At 35.9% G+C, this 27,204-nt stretch overlaps 1 protein-coding gene across 5 annotated transcripts in view; it reads right to left on the bottom strand.

The window, feature by feature from the left end:
• Positions 1-27,204, bottom strand: part of MTFR1 (mitochondrial fission regulator 1) — a 62,788-nt gene that overhangs the window by 18,542 nt on the left and 17,042 nt on the right. For 2 of the 5 annotated variants that reach the window (XM_049633337.1, XM_049633336.1), the window contains exons 2-4: positions 21,460-21,602; positions 15,284-15,382; positions 4,528-4,643 (exon numbers count right to left, since the gene is read on the bottom strand). In XM_049633337.1, coding sequence (XP_049489294.1) covers positions 4,528-4,643; positions 15,284-15,382; positions 21,460-21,525 — 281 coding nt within the window. In that variant the 5' untranslated portion in view covers positions 21,526-21,602. Of the gene's footprint in view, positions 1-4,527; positions 4,644-10,204; positions 12,381-15,283; positions 15,383-16,156; positions 16,263-17,209; positions 19,976-21,459; positions 21,603-27,204 lie in introns of those variants that run through there. The other 3 variants (XM_049633338.1, XM_049633339.1, XM_049633340.1) reach the window with 3 other exon arrangements.

Raw genomic sequence — 27,204 nt, forward strand, 5'->3', positions numbered from 1 at the left:
AAACTGCAGGCAAGAGGGGAGGAGTACCATATTAGAAAAAAAGGAAAAGTCTAAAATTAATAATGTAAGCTCCTACTTTAAAAGCTTAGAAAAATATGAGCAAAATGAGCTCAAAGCCAGTAGAAGAAAATAACAGGAGGAGAAACCAATCAAACAGAAAAACTGAAAACAGAAAAGTCAACGAAAAGAGTGTTGGTTCTTTGAAAAGATTAGTAAAATTGACAAGTCTTAAAAAAAGAGAAGACACAAATTACTAATATTAGGAAATGAAACAGGATATCACTATAGCCTTATAAACTACTACAAATACTACAAACAATGCTACACACATAAATTTGACCACTTAGATGAAACGGACCAATTCCATGAGAAGCACAAACTATTACATCTCACCCAACATGAAACTGATAAAACAGTCCTATAACTTTATTAAAGAAATTGAATTCACAGTTTTAAGACACAACAAAAAGAAATCTCCAAGCCCAGATGGTTTCATTGGAGAAAACTATAAAATAGTTATAAAACAATTAACACCAGTTCTATATAATCTCTTCAGAACACAGAAGAAAGGCACTGTCCAATTCATTTTATGAAGCTAGTATTACCTTGACACCAAAACTAGACAAAGGATCACAGACTTAAATGTAAAACAGAACTATAAATTTTTTTTTAAAAAACATGTCCCAACAACATCGAGAAATCGAACAGGATCTACCAATGTTCTCCTCCACACAGAGTCTCCTCCAATAACATTGAGATAATGAAAGAAATCATGCAAAATGGCCCAAGTTCAAGCCATAATGCAAGTCAATGAGGATTTATTCCATTATAAGACAGGGACATACAGATATGTCACCAGAACAAATGAAGAATCAGAAAAATATCAAAGCTTTCAGATACATGCTGTCAAACTCACTGGATAGGGCACACTGAAAGGAGCAGCACAAGGACAGAAAGAACAATCCTGGATTGCTGCCAATTCCTGGGGAAATTCATGGGGAGAGAATGGCTATTTCAGGATTCTTTGAGGAGTAAATGATCTGACATTGAGAAGGTGATTATTGCAGCTTGGGGCCAACTGACAAGTTCAGATGAACCATAACATATCATTTATTTTCCATAATGCCATGCATTTAAGTGACCCCTTAAATTGAAATTAAGCAATGTAAGGTTCTCGATGAGAGTGGGATCTTTATCTCTTCACCTTCTTACTATAATGTGCCTCTTGTTTTCTTGTTTCACCCCAGGCTCCGTGCTTCTGCTTCCTTTATATCACTGAGCATATAAAAACACTAATAGAGAACAGCAAAGTAGCTAAATGCCTTTAAAGTTCTTTGGTTGTCTTTATTTTTCTTTCATGATAATGTCCTTTTTGACTTTGATAGTTCACAAAAAAATGTGATAGCACATGTCTTAAAAGTTCATAGCATTACTTTGTAGAAATGAAGTAGTTTGTCTTTAACCAACAAGGATTTCAGACAAAAAAAAAAAAAAAGCTATGGAAACACCCATTTATCATCTTTATGATTTTTTTCAAATAATGCTTTCTTAATTCAGACCTTGCTTAAGATTTGCCAAAAGCAATGAAAAATATATTATTGTTTCTCTCAATAAGCTAACATTCTGGGTTTTTCTTCATTTGTCTTAACCTAACTTGCAATCTGAACTCAAAAAGAAAGTAACTCTCCACAGGAAATAACTATCATTTATGGTAGTTTTCTCCTTATACTGTGTAATGGTCTGTGCTGTAAAGAAGATGGTGTCTGGGAGGGAAAATTTCCCACTACCTCTCTTGGGTCTTTTGGCTCATGTAATAATTAACAAAGGACAGGTTTAAAAATAGAGTACAAAAATCTGCAGGCTATAACACTAAGTCCAGGGTTCCTACACTGACAGCAAAAGCAATCCATAAAAGAAAAAAATTGATAAATTGGATTTCATCAGAATTAAAAACTTTTGCTTTCTGAAAGACTTAAATGAAAAGACAAGCTTTTGCTTGTCCCATTATATGTGGGAGGAAAGATTTACATACTACTTATTACTACTTATCTGACAAGGACTCCGATCTAAAATATATAAAGAACTCTTGAAAATATCTCCAATTAGAAAATTGGCACAAGACATGAAGAAACACTTTATCCAAAAGACGGCAAATAAGGGGCGTCTGGGTGGCTCAGTAGGCTGAACATCTGACTCTTGATGTCAATTCAGGTCATGGTCTCACAGTTTGTGAATTCAAGTCCCACATCAGGCTCTGCCCTGACAGCACAGCACAGAGCCTGATTCTCTCTCACCCTCCCTGCTCACACACTGCCTTTCTCAAAATAAGTAAACTTAAAAAACAATTTTAAAAAATGGTTAAAAAAAAAAGATGGCAAATAAGCTCTTGAAGAGATGTTCAATATCATTAGCCATTAAGGAAACACAAATTAAAAACCACAATATCACCACACAACTACTAGAATGGTAAGAAAAGAAAAAAGAATGATGACACCAAATACTGGCAAAGATACAGCTAGATAAGCCATACATTACTCTGGGATTGACAAATAGTATAGCCACTCTAGAAAATGGTTTGCCAGTTTCATAAAACATAAACATGCAACTATTTCATGACTGAGATGACCCAGCAACTGCACTCATGGGCATTTATCCCAGAGAAATAAAAACTTATGCTCATTCAAACTTCGGTACACAAATGTTTGTAGCAACTTTATTCGTAACAGCCAAAAACTGGAATCAATCCAGATGTTCCATCAATTGGTGCATGGTTAAACACAATGGTCCATCCATACCAAGGAATACTACCTCAGCTCTAAAAATGAAAAAAACTACAGGTATATATAACAATCTGGACAAATCACTAGAGAATCGTGCTTGGCAAAAAAAGCCTGTCCCAAAAGGTTACATACTGTATGATTCAATTTGTATAACATTCTTGAAATGACAAAATTGTGAAAATGGAGAATAGCTAAGTGCCTGCAACTGATTAAGGAGAGACTGTAGAGGGAAGGGGAGTGGGTGTAGCCACATGAGGGATAACTGCGATAGAGAAATGTTCTGTACCTCGACTTTTAGCAGTATCAACATACTGGTTTTAATATTATACCAGTTTTGCAAGACGTTACCATTGGAGAAAATGGGGTACAGAGTACAGGAAATGTTTCTGTATTATTTCATACAACTGTATGTATGTAATAATTATCTCAAAATAAAAAGTTTAATTAAAAAAAATGAACATCTTTAAAAAGAAAGGCTCTATACCTGCTAATCTGCAATATATGGTCTGTGTTCATTTACCACTATGTCCTCACTTCTACTTGTCATTCAAATCATCCATAAGCAATGAATTCGCCAAAAGCAATGGAAATAGATTACTGTTTCTTGGATTGATTCTTATTTTATGCAGCTAATACCACTCAAATGAAATTACTCTTGCTAAAGTCAATGATAATCTTCCAACTACAAAACAAAATTGAAACTTGCTAGTTTTTTGATTTACCTAGCCTCTAAGTATTTGACACTGATAATTAGTTTATTCCCCTTCCATGAAATTCTCCTACCTCTGCTGGTTATCCTTGTTCCAGAATTCCCTTCTCTGAGAAGCCTTGCCAAACCTCTCTCATCCCACAGTGGCCTTCTGGATTTACTTAGTAAACTTTATAATATCAACATCATTGATTCCCTTTTTAATCTCCTCTAGCACACCAAATATTCCTAGAAAGCAGTGTCTTATTTTATCTCTGTATTTCTGAGGCCTAATAAGAATGAAGAGTTGGGGTGCCTGGGTGGCTCAGTCGGTTAAACGTCGGCTTGTGGGTTCGAGCCCCACGTCGGGCTCTGTGCTGACAGCTCGGAGCCTGGAGCCTGGAGCCTGGAGCCTGGAGCCTGGAGCCTGGAGCCTGCTTCGGATTCTGCATCCCTCTCTCACTCTGCCCCTCCCCTGCTCATGCTCTCTCTCTCTCTCTCTCTCTCTCAAGAATAAACAAACACTAAAAAAATTTAAAAAAAAAAAAGAATGAAGAGTTAAATATGCTGCATGACTTGTTTATTAGACTGAAAGTGTAGTCAATAATTTATTCAGGCTCTTTGAAATAAATGAAAGTACCTCTCTAACTCTTACACATTATGTCCTCTGAATCAAACTCATCTTGACACAACTTTTAGGAAGCATTCTCCAGTGATTACACAAAGTCGCTAATGTGACCCACACTGATTCCTCTGCCCCAATAATATCATTTTAATTACTTATCTAAACATATTTATGATAGTTGCTTCTGGTTTCATATTAAGCTTCTGAAGGGCAGGCAATTCTATAACTCATAAGCACTTAAGACACAGTTATAGGTCTCTAGGAACTTTATAATACTGAGTGTTTAAAATAAACAGAAAAGAAGACTACTTGTGAAAAATAACTGGGTTAGTTACTAGAAATCAAATTAGGCTACTAAAAGAAAATATTGCAAATGTATCACCCTTTAAAATCATAAATACTGCATCTTAGCTCTGAGAGCCTTCCAGACTAACCTTCGTCTTGTTGAACACTCTTCTTCTTCGTTGGCTACCCATCCAACATCAGCAAAAGACACCACTGCATCCTCTCCTGGATGGCTAGGGCTCCATTCTGTTGTAGGGCTGGTAAGCTATAAGTTATAAACAGGAAAGGTGTTTGTCACCAAAATGTTAGAATAAAACTTTTTAATCACCCAAAGGAAAATCATCAGCTCTGGTGTTACAAACACATGGACAGTTTCTAACATCTCCATTGAAGGTCCCCACAAAAGAGAACATCAGTTATGTTGTATCATTGCCTAATAGGTTTATGACAATCTCTGAATTATAACTTAACTTTATTCAATTTTTATTTTACAGGTCAAATGAGATTGGCTTTAAAAACAAGCCAACAGGGGTACATGGGTGGCTCAGTGGGTTAAGCATCCGACTTGTGATTCTGGCTCGGGTCATGATCTCACGGTTTGTGGGTTCGAGCCCAGCATCGGGCTCTGTGTTGACAGTGTGGAACTTGTTTGGGATTTCCTCTCTCTCCCTCTATGCCCCTCCCAGCTTGTGTGTGCATTCTCTCTTTCAAAATAAATGAACTAAAAACAAAACAAAAGTCTTAAAAAAAAAAAAAAAGCCAACAAATACCTGTGTTCATCCTAAAATATTATGAAAATTTTTAGAATTTAAGCATTAAAAAAATCAATTTTTCTGAAGAGATTTAGTCAAAAAAAGTATAATAATAAGAACAAGCAAGCAATACATGTGCTAAATTTGGGAATATTTTAAAATGGATTCGTATATAGAGATGCTGTTAAAATGCTGAAAATAACATTTTTAAAGATTTTTTTTTAATGTTTACTTATTTCTGAGAGAGAGACAGAGCATGAGCAAGGGAGGGGCAGAGAGAGAGAGAGACACAGAGTCCGAAGCAGGCTCCAGGCTCTGGGCTGTCAGCACAAAGCCCGACGCAGGGCTCGAACTCACGACGTATGAGATCATGACATGAGTTGAAGTCAGACACTTAACCAACTGAGCCACCCAGGTGCCCCTGAAAATACATTGTTTTAAATCATGATTTTTAAAGTATTAACTATATTAAAGAACAAAACAAATAGAATTCTCTAGCTAAAGTTTAACCACATAAATGACAGAATATTCTGAAATACAAAGAAAAAGCATGCAAGTTCTGAAATTTACCTTGGAAAGTAGATGGAAAGATAATTAAAGTGTTGTTATAAGTGTAATGCCTCAGAGACAGATGACCAATGACTAATGATTTTAAAATAAAGTTATCAGATTAATACTTCCTAAAAGTGAGTAACACTGAGGTTTAAATAAAAAAGAAAATGCAGACTTTTTAAATGAAGAAAAAAGTTAAAAAGGCCAAAGAGATTTACTTACTGACATATTTATCAGAAAAGTTGTGCTGTAACCCATGCTTTGTTTGAACCTTCTCAATACTATCGTTGCCAGATCAGGCTTTTGAAGCTACACTTAAATAATGCTTCTTCCTCAACGGTAAAATATACCACGCAAACACATAATACTGAAACAGTTAAATGTCTTTAATATTATGAATAAAATTTTAATTGAACACACTGGCTACTCATATGTACACCCATTCTGGTACCATAATTACCTAACATTATCAACTTAATAAAGCACCATTAGAAAACTGACATTTTAATAACACACTAAGAATATCAAGTATTTAAAATGCCTTAAATTACAGCTTTTGGGCAGGACAAAGGTACAGTCAAGAGGGAAAACAGTTGTATTAAAGGAGTAAATATTTAAGAATCTAATCCCATGCAAGAACAAAAAATAAACAAGAATAATGGAATTAAGATGAAAAGCCTTTCAAAATTCAAATGTTTTAGGGGCACCTGGGTTGTTCAGTTGATTAAACATCTGACTTCAGCTCAGGTCATGATCTCATGGTTCATGGGTTCAAGCCCCACATTGGGCTCTGTGCTGACAGCTCTGGAGTCTGTTTGGATTCTGTGTCTCCCTCCCTCTCTGCCCCTGCCTCGCTCATGCTCTGTCTCTCTCACAAATAAACAACAAAAAAAATTTTTTTTAATACAAATGTTTTAAAGCATGTACTTGAATAAGTGGCCATAAGAGAAGAAAAGTAAACACTTTAGGAAGTACATTACCAAGGGATACGATCAAAGAAAAATCGAAAGGATTTTTATACTTCTCCCCCATTCCATTTTAGATATTTATCCAAATAAGTCAATAAACACACAGATATTCAGTCAGTGGATATCTCATACAACTTAAATTAACATAACTCAAATGGGCATCACATTTGATCTTAAGAGCCAGAGAAATCTGGCAATATTATTCCTATCCACTACTGAAAAGAGAATGATGGGGTGCCCAGGTGACTCAGTAGGTTGAGAGTCCAACTTCGTTCAGCTCAGGTCATGATCTCGCAGTTCACATGAGTTTGAGCCCCACATTGGGCTCACTACTGTTAGCCTGTCAGTGCAAAGCCTGCTTCAGATCCTCTCTCTGACCCTCCCCAACTTGTGCTTGCTCAAAAATAAATATTAAAAAAAAGAAAAGACAAAAGAAAACAGAATCATGTATTAACATTCCCATTACATTGTATTAGGGAGATTCCAAGTGGATTACATGGAGATACTTAAACAAAAAGGTCTCCAAGCCCTGTGGAAACTCCTAGAAGGAACACAGTAATGGGCTATTCTGTACAAGTGAAAGATCATAAAAGTAAAACCTGAATGATGAAGATGCCAGTTCATGAAGATCAGTCTGTTTATAACTATTTTAGAAAACAAAATAGTAGGGGCACCTGGGTGGCTCAGTCGGTTAAGTGTATGACTCTTGATTTTAGCTCAGGTCATGATAATCTCATGCTCATGAGATCGAGTCCCATGTCAGGCTCCACCCCGAGCATGGAGCCTGCTTGGGATTCTCATTCTCTCTCTCTCTCTCTCTCTCTCTCTCTCTCTGTCTCTGTCTCTCCCCCCCCTCCCCTGCTCATGCTCTTAAACTAATTTTTAAAAATGATAGTAAATAAAATTTTATTTCAATAGTTACTAGTTTGTTGGAAGTGAGGTATATTTAAGACAGGTAAAATGAAGTTTTGACCTCAAGACTTCTTTCCCACAAAAGTTAAAAAAATTAGTTTTCTTCCTAGATATTTTTGTTTATAAAAGGAGAAAAATGATACTTTTCTAAAAACAAATATTTAAAAACATAAATCAACACATTTTTGACAGCTTTTCAGAGTATTTTATAATGTAAAGATCAAACAATGTATCTAAATTTTACATCTGTAGTACCTTCAACATATTAAACATGAAATGTTGCTTTCTGCATAAACTTAAAAAAACAACAATTTTCCATTGACTTAGTTTACAATCTTACTAAGAAATTATTCTAGGTAATCACCAAAATAATACCCTGTCTATATAACATATGTTCAATGAGATGAAAATATTGATACTTTCAAGAACCAATTCCAGAATTGATCATATCTGTATCATTACTAATGGACATCCTGCCCCACAGAATAGTCATCTTAATACTTAAGTCACATATCTACATAACAGTGATTTATGCCATTAAAAAAGAAACAAAAAAAAAGGCTAACAAAGTCCCTGGGGAAACCAAACTCATCCAAAAGACAAAATAAAACTGAAAATACAGTAACACTGATCTTATTTTAAAGATTTAAAGTTGTTGCTGAGGGGCGCCTGGGTGGCTCCGTCGGTTAAGCGTCCGACGTCGGCTCAGGTCATGATCTCACGGTCCGTGAGTTCGAGCCCAGCGTCGGGCTCTGGGCTGACTGCTCAGAGCCTGGACCCTGTTTCTCCCTCTCTCTCTGGCCCTCCCCTGTTCATGTCTCCCTCTCTCTCTGGCCCTCCCCTGTTCATGCTCTGTCTCAAAAACAAATAAACGTTAAAAAAAATAAATAAAGTTGTTGCTGAAATGCGCACTGAGTAACAAGAATGGAATAGGAGGGGCGCCTGGTTGGCTCAGTCAGTTAAGCATCCGACTTCAACTCAGGTCATGATCCTGCGCTTCCTGGGTTCGAGCCCCGTGTCGAGCTCTGTGATGACAGCTCGGAGCCTGGGCCCTGCTTCAGATTCTGTATCTCTCTCTCCTCTCTCTGCCCCTCCCCAGCTTGCACTCTGTCTCCCAAAAATAAATAGATATTTTAAAAAATTTTAAATAAAAAAGAATGGAATAGTAAAGACAATTCACTTAATTAAGTACCAGTTAAGGTAACATCAGCGCAGGCAAGGGGGCTGATGGCATGGAACTGTTGGAAGTACAATTTAGATGGCACTACTGACATGCATGGATGACCAATGGGAAGTTTGAAAAAGACAAAGCCAACTTACTGAAAGTTCCAGCAAGGTCCTGTCCTATCATAGCTATCGTTGTGACAGAGGAAAAAAAACAAAACAAAACACACAGTGAAGAAAGAATAGAAAAATTTTTTTTTTCCAAAATCAAGGGCATTATAAAACTTTAAATTAAAATTAGTATTTATTGATTTGTAAGTATCCAAATTCCTTCCAGAACGTATGAAAAGTATTTCATTCAGAGCAAAAATTCAGTAGCAGCATTATTATTTTTACTGATCTTAAGTTTAATTCAACATCTGGTACAACTTAAATTACCCAAAATTCAATTATATTTCAAAAATTTTACTACAGTTAACTTTAGATAATTTTTAATATTCTGATAATGTAAAACTATACCAACTATACCAGGACAAATGATTTAATAAAATGCATGAAAGAAAAATACACAGCTTGTATAAAAGTTGAAATACTTAGAATAAAATATTAGAAGAGCTAATTTTGTCCTAATGTGACTTTTCATAAAATAAATACACTGGTACTAGGAACCAGGATTCTCTCAGTTTCTTGCCAAAAAGGGTATAATAGTAAATAGACTCAGTCTATTTTCCACCATTTGTTTATATTCCAATGCAAAACATGTATTAAAAGCAGCACAGCAAAATAATAATCTTTAACTTTTTAAAATAAAAATCTCTACACTTTTACTAACAGATTTAATTCTTTTTCTACTAATTCTTGCCATAATTAGAAAAACTGAAAGCAAAATTTCTATATTTTAATATAGTCACATACAGTGACACCAACAGGCCACACAATATACCTGTGTAAAGAACACTAAATCCAATATTCTGGCCAAGACTCAGCCACTCATGTTTTTGAGTAGAATGTCACTTTTTAAAAAGCGAGCATTTATTAAAGCTTTCTATTCATGCACCTAAATTGAGGCAGGGTAGGAAGAGAAGGGGAGGAGGGAACAGGGACAGGAAAGACATCAGAGAGACAAAGGGAGAGAAATGTGTCTCTCTCTCAAAATAACCTAAGAAGGTAAGTAACAGGATCCCCTGGAGAAACTAATCTTTAAGAAATCAATTACTGAGAATGAATAAAACATCACAATAGTTCATTGTTTAGAGTTACGCTTCAAATTACAGTGCCACACTACCAAATTTATCAAACATAATACTGTATCTGCATCTCGTTCTTAATGGCCATTTGAGAGCAAAAATTACCAAGAAGTTTTAACATCACATAGAGTATGACATCACATGCTAGCATATTCCAGAATACTGCAGAGTAACTGAACAAAAAAAGTGTTAAGTTTAACAGTTAGTTTTAGTATTAATCCAGGCACTTACCTTCACATGGCTCAGACACCAAAGACCACCAGACCACATGAAGTCCCACCAGCCTTCTCTTAGCTCCTCAAACTATAACTTCTGTCTTGCCTGTTCCAGAACCTATGCACATATTCTCTCTTCAACCAACTCCACCCCTTACCCCAACTGTGAAGAGCTGGCTCCTTCTAATCTTTACCTGTCATTCCTCCAAAGGCACCTTCCAGACAAACCACCAATTATTATCCTGCCCCATGCTATACTATGTTTTCCTTCACAGCATTTAGTATAAATTATATGTGTATTAGAATATTTACTTGTTAAATATCTCTCCCACTGAATCAAATCCCAATAAGGACAGAGATCACGTCTTTTTGGTCCACCATTGATCAACAGCCCCTAGAATAATGTAGATTTCAAGTTTATTTGCTAAATAAAGATGGGCTGTGACAAGTGGCTATTTTACTTCCAGATTTCATCACGGGGTGTGAACTTTAGTAGAATTTCATTCATTACTTGTTTGTTTACAGAACATTACCTCTACAGTTCCAACAACTCCTAGCAACCCCAGAAAACAGGAGTGGGCAGGGTTTCCACAAGGAAAAAAGGTGGTCCAAGTTAAATTACCCAGAAGTCTGTCAGTTACAAAAACTGAAAGTCCAACTTCTATACCCACTGCCAAGTGGCCCACCCCACTTTTTCTGGTAGTACTCAAGATAACCTTTAATTTTTTTTGCCTTAAGGTTTTTTCATATGTAGTATTTACCACCCCAATAAGCTGCTTTTGGTTCCACATGTTTAACTCATTCAATTTAAAATTTATAAAAATGCACCCCCAAGGTGCTTTTGTAACAATTACTTTTGTAACTGTCAATAGATAATTCTGTTACTGCTTTAAGGAAAATTTTCCCTAGCAAAATGCTAAAATACAATATGTGCCTGAAGTTTTCAACCTCAGCTGCATAAGAAGCTCCTCATAAAACAAAACAAACAAAAAAACCCACAAATGTATGAAATTCTGATTTAGTGAGCTTTGAGTAGGACCTATATTCTTCAAAAGCTCTGTGTTTTTGCAGGGAAGGCGGGCATACAAAACTACTTTGCAAGATGGGGCCGGAGAATGAATATTTTTAAAGCTCCTGGTGATTTAAATATGCAAAAAGTATCGAGAACCACTGCAAATTATAACTTCTGCACCCCATTCCTCCCAATCTTCCAGAGTTCACTGCTTTCTCCAGTTCCTCCATGATCTGAATTTTCTTTTGGTTTCATGAAGCTGGAATAAGTACTAGGAGGAAAAAAAAAAAACAAAACAACCTACTCTCTCTTTGTCTTAATCTGGGTTCCTACCCCCAAGGGGGCTATAATATCCAAATATACAAAATGCTTATGGCCAGAAGTGTGTAATTGTGACTCAAGGTTGAAATTTACATATCTGAAAGGTATAAAAAGGCCAAGGAAAGTTTATTTTTCTTCAATTAAAAGTAAATGTGAAGGGTCTACCAGAATAAAATAAAAAGATTCTGCACAGCAAAAAGAAACAAACAAAACTAAAAGGCAACCCACTGAATGGGAGAAGATTTGCAAATGACATATCCAATAAAGGGCAATCAAAATATGTAAAGAGCTGATACAACTCAATAACCAAAAAACAAATAATCTAATTAAAAATGGGCAAAAGATGAGCGCCTGGGTGGCTTAGTCGGTTAAGTGTCCGACTTCAGCTCAGGTCATGATCTCACGGTCCGTGAGTTCAAGCCCTGCATTGGGCTCTGTGCTGTCGGTTCGGAGCCTGTAGCTTGCTTTGGATTCTGTGTCTCCCTCTCTCTCTGCCACTCCCCCACTCAATCAAAAAATGAATAAATGTTAAAAAAAAATTTTTTTTTTAAATGGGCAGAAGATATAAACAGACATTTCTCCAAAGAAGATATACAGATGGCCAATAGACACATGCAAAGATGCTCAGTATCACTCATCACCAGGGAAATGAAAATCAAAATTACAATGACGGGCACCTGGGTGGCTCAGCTGGGGTTAAGCGTCTGACTTTGGCTCAGGGGGTGTTAAGCGTCTGACTTTGGCTCAGGTCATGATCTCATTCGTTCGTGAGTTTGAGACCTTCATTGGACTCTGCACTGATGGCTCAGAGCCTGGAGCTTGCTTCAGATTGTGTGTCTACCCCTCCCTCCCTCTCTCTCTCTCTCTCTCTGCCCCTCCCCCGTTTGTGCACACACTCTCTCAAAAATAAATAAATATCAAAAAATATATAAAAAGCTTAATTTAAAATAACTAAATTATGAAGGGTCTAGAGATCTTGTTTTGAGTCTAAAGTAGCCAACTCATGTCTAGCACTCACAAAACAAAGGACTGGGAAAGGCTACGGGGTTACAGGCAAGTCTCCTTCAAGTAACAAAGCAAAGCAACGCTTTGCTTTTTACACTTATTACCATATTTTATTCCCAGCCCCAAATTTATTGTGCCCATTAACTGGATTAAGGTGTAAATAAATGTGTTGGTCTCTGTTCTGATTTGTGACTCTGTAAGTCTAATTTATAAAATCAGGAGGTGAATTATTTGAATAGCAAGCAAGTTAATTTGCTATTCAACTGTCAGGTGGCAATAATAATAATAAAATCACCACCACTAGCACACTTTTTCTGTGCCCTAATTATGTACCAGTTATTATATTCAGAGCTTTATAAGGATTATCTTGTCTAACCCTCACGACAAAAAGTAATGCGCCCATCTTGCCTATCATTACTTGTCTACAAATATATGGGTCAGCTGGTAACAGTGAAAAGATGGTATGATGTGGAAGGAACTATACTGAACTTTAAGATTTCGGAGGTAAAATTGTTTTGAGGGTGACAGAGTCGAGGTGTTACCTATGAGTGTGGGCGGTAGAAAAGAAATGGAACTCAAAGTCAACAGGAATATAGGAAGTAAAGAATATACATTGCTAAGTTTCAGACAAATCCTCCAAAAGACTGAAATCACCCAGAACGTCAGAGGGACTGGTTTTGACTACCTAACTCCTGCTTCTGAATTGACCCAGGAATGCCCTATTCTCAAGTTTAATCCATTTCAATTTTTGTCTCCTGAATATGGCCCTAAAATGGTGTCTACTCTCCTGGGGTCCAACTGTGGTCCTCAGTTCCAGACTTTCTATAGAATTTACTCATGCTGGGCTCCTAGACAGTCCAAATATATTCCCTATCAAATTCTCAAATGAGCCAGAAAAATAGCAAAAATGCATTTTCAACTTTATTACTCTAAATTGCATGGTTTTTAAAATTCCACATTTTTACATTTCTGATAGATGTAGTTAAAAAATAATAGAGGATACAAAAGAATAATAGCAGATTTAAAATATCTAACTAGCACATAAAACACTCACTTTAATATTGACCTTGAATTTAAAAAGACTCAGTATGCTATAAAACCACCTGGAAGTTAAAATCTCATTATAAACAAATGTCTTCTGTCTTCCATTATATTCTCAAGTAGGTCACCAGTATTTCTCTGATCTTATTCTCCTATGTTTATCCACCTTTACTCAAATTCAGCTCCTGTACTAAATCTAGTATTCTTAATCCTGCTCATACCCTTTAAGCGACTAATAACAATGAGAAAAAGAATCTCTCCAAGAAACTATACTTGGCTCTGGGGGAAATTTCAGCCCAGTAACTATCAAGGCAGATTTGGGTTGTTACTAAAAAATGCTAAATTATCTTCATCTCCTTCTATATATCTCTAGCTACATGAACACAAATGCTGTACCAAATTCTCCTGCAACTAGGTTAAGTAGACACATAAATGGACAAAAATAAAATTTTAATAGAACTGAGCAATCGGAAAAAAGTGAATAAGCCTCAGTTAACACAACAGTTATTTGAAGGAAGTTGGCAAATGAAGCAATCAGCAATTTGTGTCTAACTGAATTCTCAGAAATTGTGCCTGAGAATTACCACCAGAGATTTCTTCATTTTATTTTTTTAAAGCCTATAAATTGATGAAAAAAAAAAATTACTTCTTGGAAAGTTCCAATCTGTCAATTTCTAGATTGATGCACAAAAGTTTTGCCAGTCAATATGCAAGCAGGATTATGAATGAGCACAACAATGAACAACCTTGTTAGTCAACCTGAACAAATGCTAATTTCTACCACTTACTTAGGAACAGATTTTTACCTCTATCTGCCAGGAGTGCTGATTTATGAGTAAGACATAATATCAAATAAGCTTTCAGGGGGCACTTCTGAGCTTTGGATTATGAATTAAATACATCTTCCACATTTCGCATGCTAATCCATCATTATTTAAAACTGGTGTAGATATCTGCTGAACTTTATATTCTTAAATGTCAAACTGAAAGGTTTTGTAGTATTACTGTTGTGAAAAATTGCTGAAAAACAAGAACATGTCTAACACTATTACAACAAAAAGGAACAAAGCCCAAATCACGAAAATAACAATTTGTCTCCAAGCAAAGAGTAGAGTTGCTCTCAATTTGGTGCTATCAGAGGTTACTAAGACCTAAGCATTCTAAAGTATTCCCAATTCAGGGTTTCCCTGTTATCTCATTCAGAGAACCACAATTACCTCTTTGTCCTGACACTGTCGTTGTCCAGGCAATGGTTTCTACAATTAATGCTAAGCTTTAAACCTAGGATGGAGAAAGCACCTTACAAGGCATCCACAGATACATCTAAAAATAAACTAGGGGAACAGAGTGGCTGTCCAGATAAGAAGGTATAATAACTAAAGAAAACAATGGTGGAACCTGAAGCCCCTCTAAAGTTACATAAGGCCATGTCCAAGGTCACCTGGGAATTAACAACTACTTGGCTTATGATATGCTTCTAAATCTTAGTATATGTATTCTTAAGAAGGATAAATGTCTTAAAGAGCTTTAAAAAGCTTGAATAATCACTTCACAGAGGAAGTAAAATCAGAAAGACTTTACTATAGTTTTATTGTCTTTTATTGGTAGCAGCATCAAAGGTGGAAAGGTTCTAAAATACTTTTAAAGCTGTCTTGCCTACTTGTATTTCTAATGCACATATTAATATAAAGTTTTAAAACATATAAAATATAGTACCTGAAACTGAACTCTTGGACACTGGATCAGAGATAAATTAGTACCAATTTTCCTTACGATACTTCGAGATGAACCATATGGCTTCCCAGACCAAAGTACCTGAGGAAATAGGAAAAACCAAAGTTTAATTACAAAGGTAATAAAACTGTTACTACAAAGCACTGGACAGTTAATTTAACAAAATATTCACACATTAATTATGGAATCAGAATGCTTTAAATGTTATGGGAAATGAGCTAATATTTCTCAAGTAAAAGTTAAAAAAAAAATATATATATATATAGCTGGTTATAATTAACACAATAAGGTTTAATTTAAGGCATTATATAAAAAATACAGAAGAATAATAATTGTAAAACAGAATTACATTTGGAGTAAAAACTTCGCATTTTCACTATGTTTTCATACTATTCTGCAAAGGAAACAATTTTTATCATCTCTGCTATATTTTTTAAAGTTTTAGAATTTTAAATACATATACATTTTTTTAAAACCGTGAGTGTTTGTTATAATGGACTTTTCAAAACAAATCCAAATCAGTACAAAGTTCAGAATCTGAATTTGTACCATTCAGGGTGCTTCATTTTTTGCTACACAAGAATGTCTGGTCAAGGGGGAGTGTGGGCTAAAATTTAGCTACACTGCATCTTCTTGTGAGGCCTTATCGCCAGGGAAAAGGTGTCTTTTCCCAATTTACACAAAGGTACTAAGTGGGCTTGTAGTGAGTGACCCTAATGAGCAGAATTTCTCACATGAAATCACAATACGCTCAGGACATTATGCTATGCTTAATGCAAAAACAAAAACAAACTCCCAAAGCAGAAAGCAAACAAAAAAAACACACATGTAGAATGTTAAATCATTATAAAGTACCTGGAAACTTCTCCCCAAGTATATCATTTTTCCTTAAAGAGAAAAACTATCCGTTTTGAGTGCTATACTCGAAAGCCTGGGCAGAGAGGCAAAGACAGGTGGTATGCTATTAAAAGCAATTTAAAAAGAAAAGAATGAGAATGATATGATCATTATACTTAATTCATTAAATTTTAACATTCAATCATATCCTTAAACTAAATAATACCAAATCAGCTGGCATGTATTCTGAGCAACAGACACTGACCCCTTTTTAAAGTCACTCCATGGCCATTCTAATTTAAAGAATGGAATCACCTTAACATATGCAATATGACCAAGGAAGAAATAAAGTAAACAGCACTGGCTCCAACACATAACCCAAATTAGACATTTAAACCATTCTAAAAGCATGCACAACTTGTAAAATGAGCATAGAAGTAACCTGACTTCTTAGATTTTTAGCAACCAAATCCAATTACAGATAACAGTGACTCAATGTGAGGATCGTGGGGGTATATATAATACCTCCAGAATATGCCTCAGCTTTTATATAATTCACCACTAATATGTTCAGAGTTTCACTATCACCTGAGAGAGTTCCAGAAAGTATTAGAACCTACACTGGCTACCACAACCAGTAAAAACTGTAACTCTTGCTTTGGAAATATAAACTGAAAAGATGGCACAGACTGGAAAATAGGTCAGTAGAAAGATAAGACTAGATCGATATTGAAATATGAATATTAAATAAAGAATATAAGAGGCGAAGCTACTGTGAAGCTTAGAAGAGAATTACCTGTAATTCAGGAATCCGAATCATTCACACCAATGATCACACAGAGGATTATCATACGAATAGTGTTAATAACACAAGAGGGCTAAGAGAAGAAAAATATCTGACTAGAGAAAAATGGGAAGCATCACAGTTTTACAAATTCAACATAAGAGGCCAAGGAAAAATAAGTTCATGGACAAGTAATTCTAAAACCATATTTAAGCAAACTCTACCTTATACACGTTCATAGGTCTTAATCTTATAAAAAGAAATCCACAGGGCAATAGCAACTATACCATTCAATCATTCTCCTCTTGAATCTTGTATTTAGTCACAAGTCAAAACTCTCCTATGATGCCAGAGCCGTGGAACACTATTTATGCATCACAATGTGACAATTAAGAGTCTAAAGTTAATCTCCCACGCCTCCAGTAAGCAAGATCTTAACTGGAGATGAAGAGGACAAAAAGCTCACAAAGAAAAATTTGAAAAGGATTTGCCAAGGTCAGGGACTAATGTTTCTGCCAACTTTTAGCATTCCTTGCTATGCATGCTTCAGGGCTAAGTTTCAACTATTATCTTCCCATCTGCTTAATATCAGGAGGAAAGAATACCAGGTGACTTCTACAAGTGAAGGTGGCCAGAGATTCAGCTTTTACTTATAAGGACTAAGTAGACTACTCAGGATTTTTATACAAAGTTAAAGGAAATAAAAACAGATCGCTTTATGTGATTTTTTTCAAGTATATGCAGTAGACTAACAATGCTTTTCTGTTACCTGGGAATTGCACGGCACGTAGCACCAGAGATATGAAGAAGGGTCTATGTAAGCTAATGACTGGAATATTGAGAAAGAAGAAGAAGTCATAAAACCTTTACTCAACTGTAGGTAAAAGTGAGGGGAAAGAGCAGCTAACTTTTAGGAACTCTAAAACTAGGTCCTACTTTATTTTTTCTATTCAGCCCTCATGGAGTGGGAGAAATTGTAAATGGCTGTGAAGAAATAATGAACAGATGGTACTGAAAAGTCACCATCTGTGCACTGGGAGACTGTAAGGCCCAAGTGTATCTCCTACCCTAACTGGTGGCTGAACTGTTGTCTTGTCAGTATACTGGAGAAGGGAAGACTTCCTCTAAAGATAAATTGCCATTAGTATTTTTTCAGATGTAAGAGAGGGGGAAGGAGAAAACTGCCACTGCTAGATACTTTAAGAAATAAAAATTCAATTCCATTAGAAAATTATTAAATAGTTATTAAACAGAAAAGCTCTGCTTTGCTTTATTTATAATGACTACTGACAAATAATCTAATCATGAATCTGTGTGCATGTGTGTTTGCATGTCTGGGTCTAGTAATGACAGTCCATAACATTTAGCAACAGTGTTTGAAAGTGATGACAGCAAGGAGGAGGATGACAACAAGAAAGCAATTTGTTCTTTTTTAACATTGTGAAATGCTATTGTAGAAGTGTTGAAGTGTGAGCTTGGAATCTGAAGCTATCATCTGTCTCATCATGATGACTGTACTCAAATTTTATGTGGCAATTCATCTGTTATAGACTAGTTTAATCTATATTACTATTTGAGAAGTAGCATTTAGTAGAAAAAGTACAAATTTAATTCTAAACAAACAGATTTTTCTCAAGATAAGCTATTTCATATTAACACAAAGGTCATTATTCTGAGGGCCACATATCCCTGAAATTACATGCAAAATTTTGTGCATACACAGTATTTTTCTGGAAGAAAGTCTGTATCATTAATCAAAATTTCAAGTAGTCTAGGATCCAACAAAGTACAAATCCTTAACTCCAAGGGAGCCAGTGGAAAATCCAAAGCGTGTATTGGGGAGAAGGGGTAGAGATGAACAATTTCAAAATCCCCAATTAAAGATAAGACTTTCCTCAAGTCTCTTCTTCCTTACTCTAAACTCCTAGCCACATTCACCTTCTTCCTCCACAGCACAAAAGGAAAACAAGGTTATAATTCTTAAGTTATTACTGGAAATATACTACTAATGCAAATCAGTAATCTGCTAGAACTGTGGTTATACCTGTAAAACAAAAAATGTTTGGTGAACGTACATAATTTATGCAAAAGAACTAGGTATAGTAAATCAATCAGTGATAGCCATTGCATACAGTGGTGCTGATATGTACAGTGAAATACAAAGAGCTAATCATCACCGGTTGTTCTAATGGCAAAAACAAATCCCTAGTCTCAAAGCTTCTTTTTTTCTTTTTAAGAAGATAAAACATGTAAAGATGAAGGTAGTTTCCGCTCTTAGAATACTTTGATTAGTATCAAGTTCATTATCCAACCAATGGGAAAATATGTATTTATTACTAAAAGAGGACACTAAAAAGTTTTATTTTCAGATGTCCAAAAGCAAAATCTTGGTAGACTATACACTTCCTTATACTTAGGCAGCACACTAAGAGATCTTAGAAACTAAATAACTCCCAAGGATCAAATTGCTTTATGTTAGAAAAAAGACTTGTTTTTATATAGATTTTCAATTAACTCATTAAAGTTGATGATTATACACTACATACAAAAACAATTTTGGGGGTCTCCAGGGTGGCTCAGTCAGTTAAGCAACTGACTCTTGATTTCAGCTCAGGTCATGATCTCACGGTTTGTGAGATCAAGCCCCACATCGGGCTCTGCGCTCACAGCATAGAGCCTGCTAAGGACTGACTGACTCACTCTCTCTCTCTCTCAAAATAAACATTTAGAAAATAAAATCTTGTTCAGTTACTATTAATAGGAAGAGCCCTTAACTGTGATTACAATACAGGGAATAAGTTAATGCTCTGTTACCTGGTCCATTTTTTGATGAAAGGCACACATTTTACCCCTCAAATGAACAAAGCTAAATTAAAGGAACGAGCTAAAGAAAGTGTGTTTGTTATCTGTTCCTGAAACTAAACACTTTGGCTTCATCAGCATTAGTCACATTCACCTGACCTGGGCCAGGAATGGGGGTGAGTGACAGAGCAAAACTATGGAAAATTAACCATTACTGAATGTAGCTATAGTACGTACAAGCCACTGAAGTAGCTGTTTTACATACAGTCCTTTAATCCACAGGCTGACTCTAGAGTAGTGGTTCCTATCTGTAATTTGTAGATGAAGAAAGTAACTGGCAGAGACCAATTTCAGACCCGAGTTGTTTGAATCAAGGACCTAGATCTTTCCTCTAAATTACACTTTTTAAAAAAATTATTATTTTTAAGTAATCTCTATGCCCAATGTGGTGCTTGAACTCATGACCCTGAGATCAAGAGCTGCATGCTCTTCTGACTGAGCCAGTCTGGCACCCCGCCACTAAACTGTAATTCTTACTAAAATTGGAAATAAATAAGAAACATAAATTATAAAGCGTGACTTCTTGGGAATTGTAAGTTACGAAAGCCTCCCATCTTTCTGAAAGCAACAGAAATTATTTTGCTGTTGGTACTGAAATGTTAATCTACTCTATACAGCCAAATGGTGGTAAATAACAAACGAGAAACACAGTATATAGCTACTTTAAGTGAAGTCCAAAACAGAGAAAGATGTAACTGAAAAAGATGAAAATAGTATTAACTTCACAAACCATTTTCCTACTGCTTATCCTCAAACTAATAATCTTAAAATTATGCAGATATTTAAAAAGGTATTTTTATTTGGTTCTTTGCTTTTTATCTGCAAAGAAAATAGATGTAATGTTGAGGGGTTGGGAGATTTAAAGTTTAACTTTCTCTTAATAAGACATGAGAAGACACAAAATAAAAACAGGAGCAAAAGTAGTGTATTAAAAAGTATACCCATAATCAATTTATGTAACCTGCCTATATCTTTAACAAACAAAATTTAATTTCACATTACAGATGAAATACATTGAATTTGAAAATGAAAAACAAATATTCCACAAAATACACCTAGCAGAACTACTGCTCTAATAACTTTACACTGGATCTAAAAATAAAAAATATGTATCAGTAGAAAACACTTCAAAAATCAAGATCAGAACTAACATCTTTGGCATAGAATATTATACTAATTTTTTCTTCATATCTATAGTTATATTTTCAGAGACATGACTTACCTTTTAACAGTTGTATGATAAACCACATTATAACAGCATTCAATATTAATAGTTCTACACACAACATTCAGGGTTGTCAAGTGTTAGTCAAACATATTTTATTCAATGATTTATATATATATATATATATATATATATATATATATATATATAAAGACATACATACATATATATATATATGTATGTATGTCTTTCCTCACCACTAACAAATGCATTGCTCTTAACAGTCACATGAATATTGGTACATTTTCAATAAAATTTCAATAAAATTTTCATTTTAACCCAGAATGTTACTCCAGTACTTAGGATGCTAGGTAAAGATTCACTTCTATGACTAAAATAAACATACTGAATTTAAAATGTTGGTCATATATAGATTTATTTCACTTTCTCAGAGAAAAATCTTAAAACATACAAGTGTCTGGATTTTAAAAATTAATTTGGAGCACTCACCGATTGCATGCTTACTCCAACCTGTTGAAAAACCATCCTAATTAGGCGCTTAATCCAGCCAAGCATTTAGATGGCAAAGTCTCTCCAAATTTGCATTTCAAGTACTCCAGGCATACATAGCAGCACATGGCCCAATAAGCACACTAAAATTTTAAAATGCAAATACTAAAATGAAATAATTGTTATTTAGAATCTTTGCTGTCTGCAACATGTCTCACAAAGTCTAGTCTAAAACATTTTAAAACTTTGCATGTAGTTTACTTAAGAGAAAACAAATTTTGTTGTGATCAGCTTTAAATAAATAGCACAGTATTTTTTTAATGATTTTTTTTTTCCAGCCAGGTTTCTTAGTTGGAAGCAATAAAAACCCACTATGAGTAATTTAAGTAGAAAATATTTTTATGAAAAGATATATAGTAGATAATAATGTATATAGCTGATAACTGATATATAGGCTACACAGAGCCAGGAAAGACATCCAATACTGGGGCAGAATTGGTCCTGAGAAGACATCACTGCAACTGCTACTGCCCCCCCCCCCCCCCCCCCCCCGGCCCCCGCCCTCGCCCTCCCAGAATAGAACAGTCTGCCAGTTCTCACTTTTCTGCCTCACTGGCTTCTGAGTTGCTGTCCATACTGATGGCATTTGCTTGGCCAAATCTACCTGACTATAGTTACAGATTCTGCCTCCTACCAAAGCCATAAAGGAATTCCAGAAATATGGAACAGGAATTCAGATGCTACAGGGTCAAAAATGACAAAAGTCCTTCCACACTTCTGGCACTATATAACCCCTGCCACTCACCTCCTTCTTCCCCATCAATATACTATATACCTGATAGAATTAATTTTTCAGAGAGAGCAAAGGAGTAGGGGAGAGGGGCAGAAGAAGACAGAAAATCTTCAGCAGGCTCCATGCTGGCACGAGGCTTGATCCTACAACTCTGGGATCTTGACCTGAGTCAAAATCCAGAGTCTGATAATCAACTGACTGAACCACCCAGGTGCCCCTCTGTCTGATAGAATTAAATTGTTAAATCGTCATACAGCCTAAACCAGTCTGCTGAAAGTGTTGGTCTCCAATGAAACAGAGTTTGAACAAAACTATGTCAATGTACTGCTTCCTCATCAAAGCAGTCTTAATTAAAAACAAACAAAATGGCTGAACAAAACAGTTCGGTGTACTTATTATTACTAAGTACTTGGTATTACTAAGTAGACTTAGTAATATATTTGATTTACATTCTGATGCAAGCTCATCCCATTACGGACCACAAAAAGAGTTTATGGTCTACACTTTGAAAAAAACTTTATGAATAATTGGGGGAGGGGGAGATAAAAGGTGCCACAAATATATCAGACATTGGGTGAAACATGAACTGAAAAGAGCCAGGTCCTAATGACAGATGAAAGTATGTAATAATTCTAAGCACTGGCAGAAATATATACTTTATTGATAACTGTGAAATGGTCATGACTAGAACTTTGGTGAGACAGAGACACAGATATATTTTAATGTTACCAATATCTATTACTGCTTGTAAGAATGCCATACTCTGAGAGTTAATGGGAAGAAAAACAGCAAAGGTCCAAAAATAATGTCAAAGCTGGAAGAAAAAAAAAAAAAAAAAAAAAAAAAAAACCTGGGAGAAAAAAAGATGGTTTTATGTCAGATTTGAAAACCTACCACTTTTATATATACATAAGTATTTTTTGACCTTTTTTTTTTTAAGTAGGCCTCATGCCCAATGTGGGGTTTGAACTCACAACCCTGAGATGAAGAGTCACATGCTCTACCAACTAAGCTATCCAGATGTCTCTAAGATGAAATTTTTTTAAGTTTTACTTATTGGGGCGTGTGGGTGGCTCAGTCAGTAAAGTGTCAGACTAGATTTCAGCTCAAGTCATGATCTCATAGCTCATGAGATTGAGCCTTGCTGTTAGCACAGAGCCTGCTTGGGGTTCTTCCTCTCCCTCTCTCTGTCCCTCCCAAGCTCACACACACATGCATCCACTCTCTCAAAGTAAACTTTTAAAAAATCCTATTAAAGTTTTATTATTTAAGTTATCTCTACACCCTTTGTGGGGCTCAAACTCATAACCAAGATTAAGAGTTGCACACTCTTCTGAGTCAGTCAAGCAACCCAGCCTATCACTTTTTTAAAATGTAACTTACACAGAAAAGTACACAAATTTTAAGTGTCCAACTTGATGAATTTTTATGTATATATAGACCTGTGTAGCCACCACTCAGATCAAGAGCCCCAGAACCCCAAAAGCCCCCATTCTAACCACTATTCTGACTTTTAAAAAAATGTTTACTTATTTTGAGAGAGACACGAGGTGCCTGGGTCCCTCAGTCAGTTAAGCGTCTGACTTCAGCTCAGGTCATGATCTTGGGGTTCATGGATTCAAGCCCTGGCATCGGGCTCTGTGCTCAGACCTCAGAGTCTGGAGCCTGCTTCATATTCTGTGTCACCCTCTCTCTGTCCCTCCCCCACTCGCATGCACAAGGAAGAGAGAGAAACCCAAGCAGGCTCTGCCTTGTCAGCACAGAGCCCAACGCAGGGATCATCAGTCTCACAAACCTCAAGATCATGACCTGAGCCTAAATCAAGAGTCAGACGCCCAGCTGATTGAGTCACCCAGGCGCCTCTACCACTATTTTAACTTTTATGAGCATTTATTAGTTTTGCTCACTCGATGTATTCTTTTGTGTCTGACTTCTTTCATTTAACAATGTCTGTGAGATTAATTCACATCCTTTGTAAATCAGTTATTTTTCGTTGCTGTTATGTACTGTACCACAATTTACTTACCCAATTTACTGTTCATGAATATTTGGGTTGTTTCCATTTTTTATCTATTACAAATAAAGGTGCTAAAATAATTCTTGCACATAGCATAGAAAGGTACACGTAAAAACTCATTTCTCTTGAGGATATGCTCAGAAGTACAACTGCTACATCACAAGATATACAGACAGTCCCAACTCACAAATGGTTCAACTCATAATTTTTTGACTTTACAATAGTGTGAAAGCAAATACACATTCAGTAGAGAACACATTTCAAATTCTGAATTTTTATCTTTTCCTGGGCTTTCAATATATGGTCGATACTCTCACGTGATGCTGGGCAACAGCAACTAGAGCTCCCAGTCAGCCACGTGATCACAGGGTAAACAACTCATAGACTTATAGCCATTCTGAAACCATACAACCATTCTGTTTTTCACTTTTAGAATTGTATTAGGTGATTTTGCCCATCTGTAGGCTAATGTGTTCTCATCACATTTAAGGTAGGCTAGGGTAAGCTATGACATTCAGTAAGTTCTGTGTACTAAATGCATTTTAGACTTATGGTATCTTCAATTTATAATGGGCTTACTGGGACAGAACTCCATCATCAGTCCAGGAAGATCTGTATAAATAAAATATATGGCTACATCTTTAATAGAAACTAACATCTTCCCAAAGGACACTCTCATAAGCAAGTAAATGAGAGAGTTCTAGTTGTGATACAATTTTTGTCAATACTTGCTTCGTATTGTTGGTATTTTAAATTTTAGCCATTCTGCTGGGCTCTTTACATGTCTTGGGAGCATTTTGGTATCTTCTCCAAAGTATCTTTTGCTCATTTTTCAAATGGAAAGGATTTTTTTTTTAATATTTTAAAATTATTTTTGCCAAGAAGAGATGTTCTGCAATCTGAGCCAAGGATTGGAGAGCACAGGCTTGGATAAAGGAGATGAAATCTAAGAGTGAATGACTAAGAAAAGAAGCCAGAATAGAAACCCCAGGAAATACTTAAGGAACTAGCATAAAAAATAAAAACCCCTGGGGGGAAAATGATCAAAGGGTAGCAGAAAAATAATGACAGAAGTGTTGTCAGCAAAGAAACAAAAAGGAAATTTCAAGAAAGGAAATGGTCCTTGTTAAACGGAAACACACAGGAAAGAGGTCACATAGTCAGTTGGTAGCCTCCTACTGCCAACCTTTCCTCCAAGCCTCTCCACTGTGCTCTCTAGAACGCTTCTTAAAGATAAATGTCCCCTCCTTTCCTGAACTGACACTGGGCTCTCCCTATTTATAATACTGCTTCAAAGCCTTCTCAAAGGGTTCCTCCTTGCTTACTCTCTCGCTTTATCTCAAAGCTATTCCTAATCAACAACTTCTCTGCATTTTGGCCCCCTGAGCACTAGTAAATCAATAAATGTATCTTCTATTTGCCAGTGCTAGGTGATTTTAATATTCAGACATGACACATCCCAGAGACTACTGTGTAAGCCCATTCATATAAAGAACCAAACCAGGTAAAATTAAAAGTAAGCTAATCACAGATCAGGTTTGTTTTTGTTTTTGTTTTTTTTTCAAGTTTTGTTTTGTTCTGTTTTGCTGTTGAAGACAGGGGTCCTGACTGGCAGGTCTGAGAGGGATTTCTAAGGGTGCTGGCAATACTCTGATCTCTTAACATAGACACTTAGGTATGTTTATTCTATGAAACTGTAGGAGAGTTGAAAATACTGACTCTACCTTTAGTCTTTCATCTTGCTCATATCTGCTCGCTCAATGATCTCTCTTGGGGCTATGTGTTCCTGACCCCTTGGAGATTAATATACATCCCTCAGAAACGCCCGCCAAGGAGGCTTGCTTTGGCCTCCCATGAATCTGTTAGAGGTAACAGTCATTCCCTCTCCTGAAGTACAGATGGCACCACAAGGTCTGTTAAAGGTTAGCTGTCAATTAAACGCCTGCAAGCCCTCTGATCTCACTAAAACTAAAATGCCCTCCTGCACATTCTATAAAAATCTGTAGGCTAAGATCCGGACTTTTCAGGGAATAGCTGCACAGATGTCCAGATTATCATCCAACCAACACTGTCAGTAAGTTACCCAGAATAAAACTCTGTGTTAATTGTATGGAGTTGCCTGTTGTGCTTTTCAGTCTTAAGTGTCTTCTCAGTTTGGAGGATACTTTGTAGTCCTTCCTCCACCTACCAACAGAAACTTACCAAGATGTATCCTTACATACTTTCCTTAATGTAAGTTATACCTCAAATAAAAGCTTTAAAAACATACATAGCCTTTGACCAACTTATGCAACTTTCAGGAATTTCTCTCAAAAGCATTGTATGTAATAACACATGTGTAAAGATATTGTCTACAGTGCTTTTCCTAACCACAAAACTGGGATCAACCTTAATGTTCATCAATAAAACAATTGTTAAATTACAATATACTCAGAAAATATTATGCATCTATTAAGTGAGTGAAGTCCAGATGGTAATTACACCTGTGATGAGCATAACACAATGTATAAACTTATTGAATCACTATGTTGTACACCTAAAAGTAATGTAACATTGTTGTGTTAACTATTCTCAATTTTTTTAAAAAAGTAACAGTCTATATAATGACTCGCTGGAATATACATGATACAGCAAGAATAATGTTTTGTTTTTTTAGGGAGAATATGTTAAGTATGATCTTATTTCTGTAAAAAACAAAAATCTTCAACCATTTTTTTTTTAATGTTTATTTTTGAGAGAGCCCAAGTGAGGGAGGGGCAGAGAAGGGGAGACAGAGGATCTGAAGCAGGCTCTGCGCTGACAGCAGCAAGCCTGATGCAGGGCTCAAACTCACTAACTGTGAGATCATGACCTGAGCTAAAGTCAGATGCTCAACCAACTGAGCCACCCAAATGCCCCAAGCCTCAACCTTTTTATTTATAGAAAGATACACATC

The sequence above is a fragment of the Panthera uncia genome, chromosome F2, assembly GCF_023721935.1.
Source record: "Panthera uncia isolate 11264 chromosome F2, Puncia_PCG_1.0, whole genome shotgun sequence".
In the NCBI taxonomy this organism is placed as follows: Eukaryota; Metazoa; Chordata; class Mammalia; order Carnivora; family Felidae; genus Panthera; species Panthera uncia.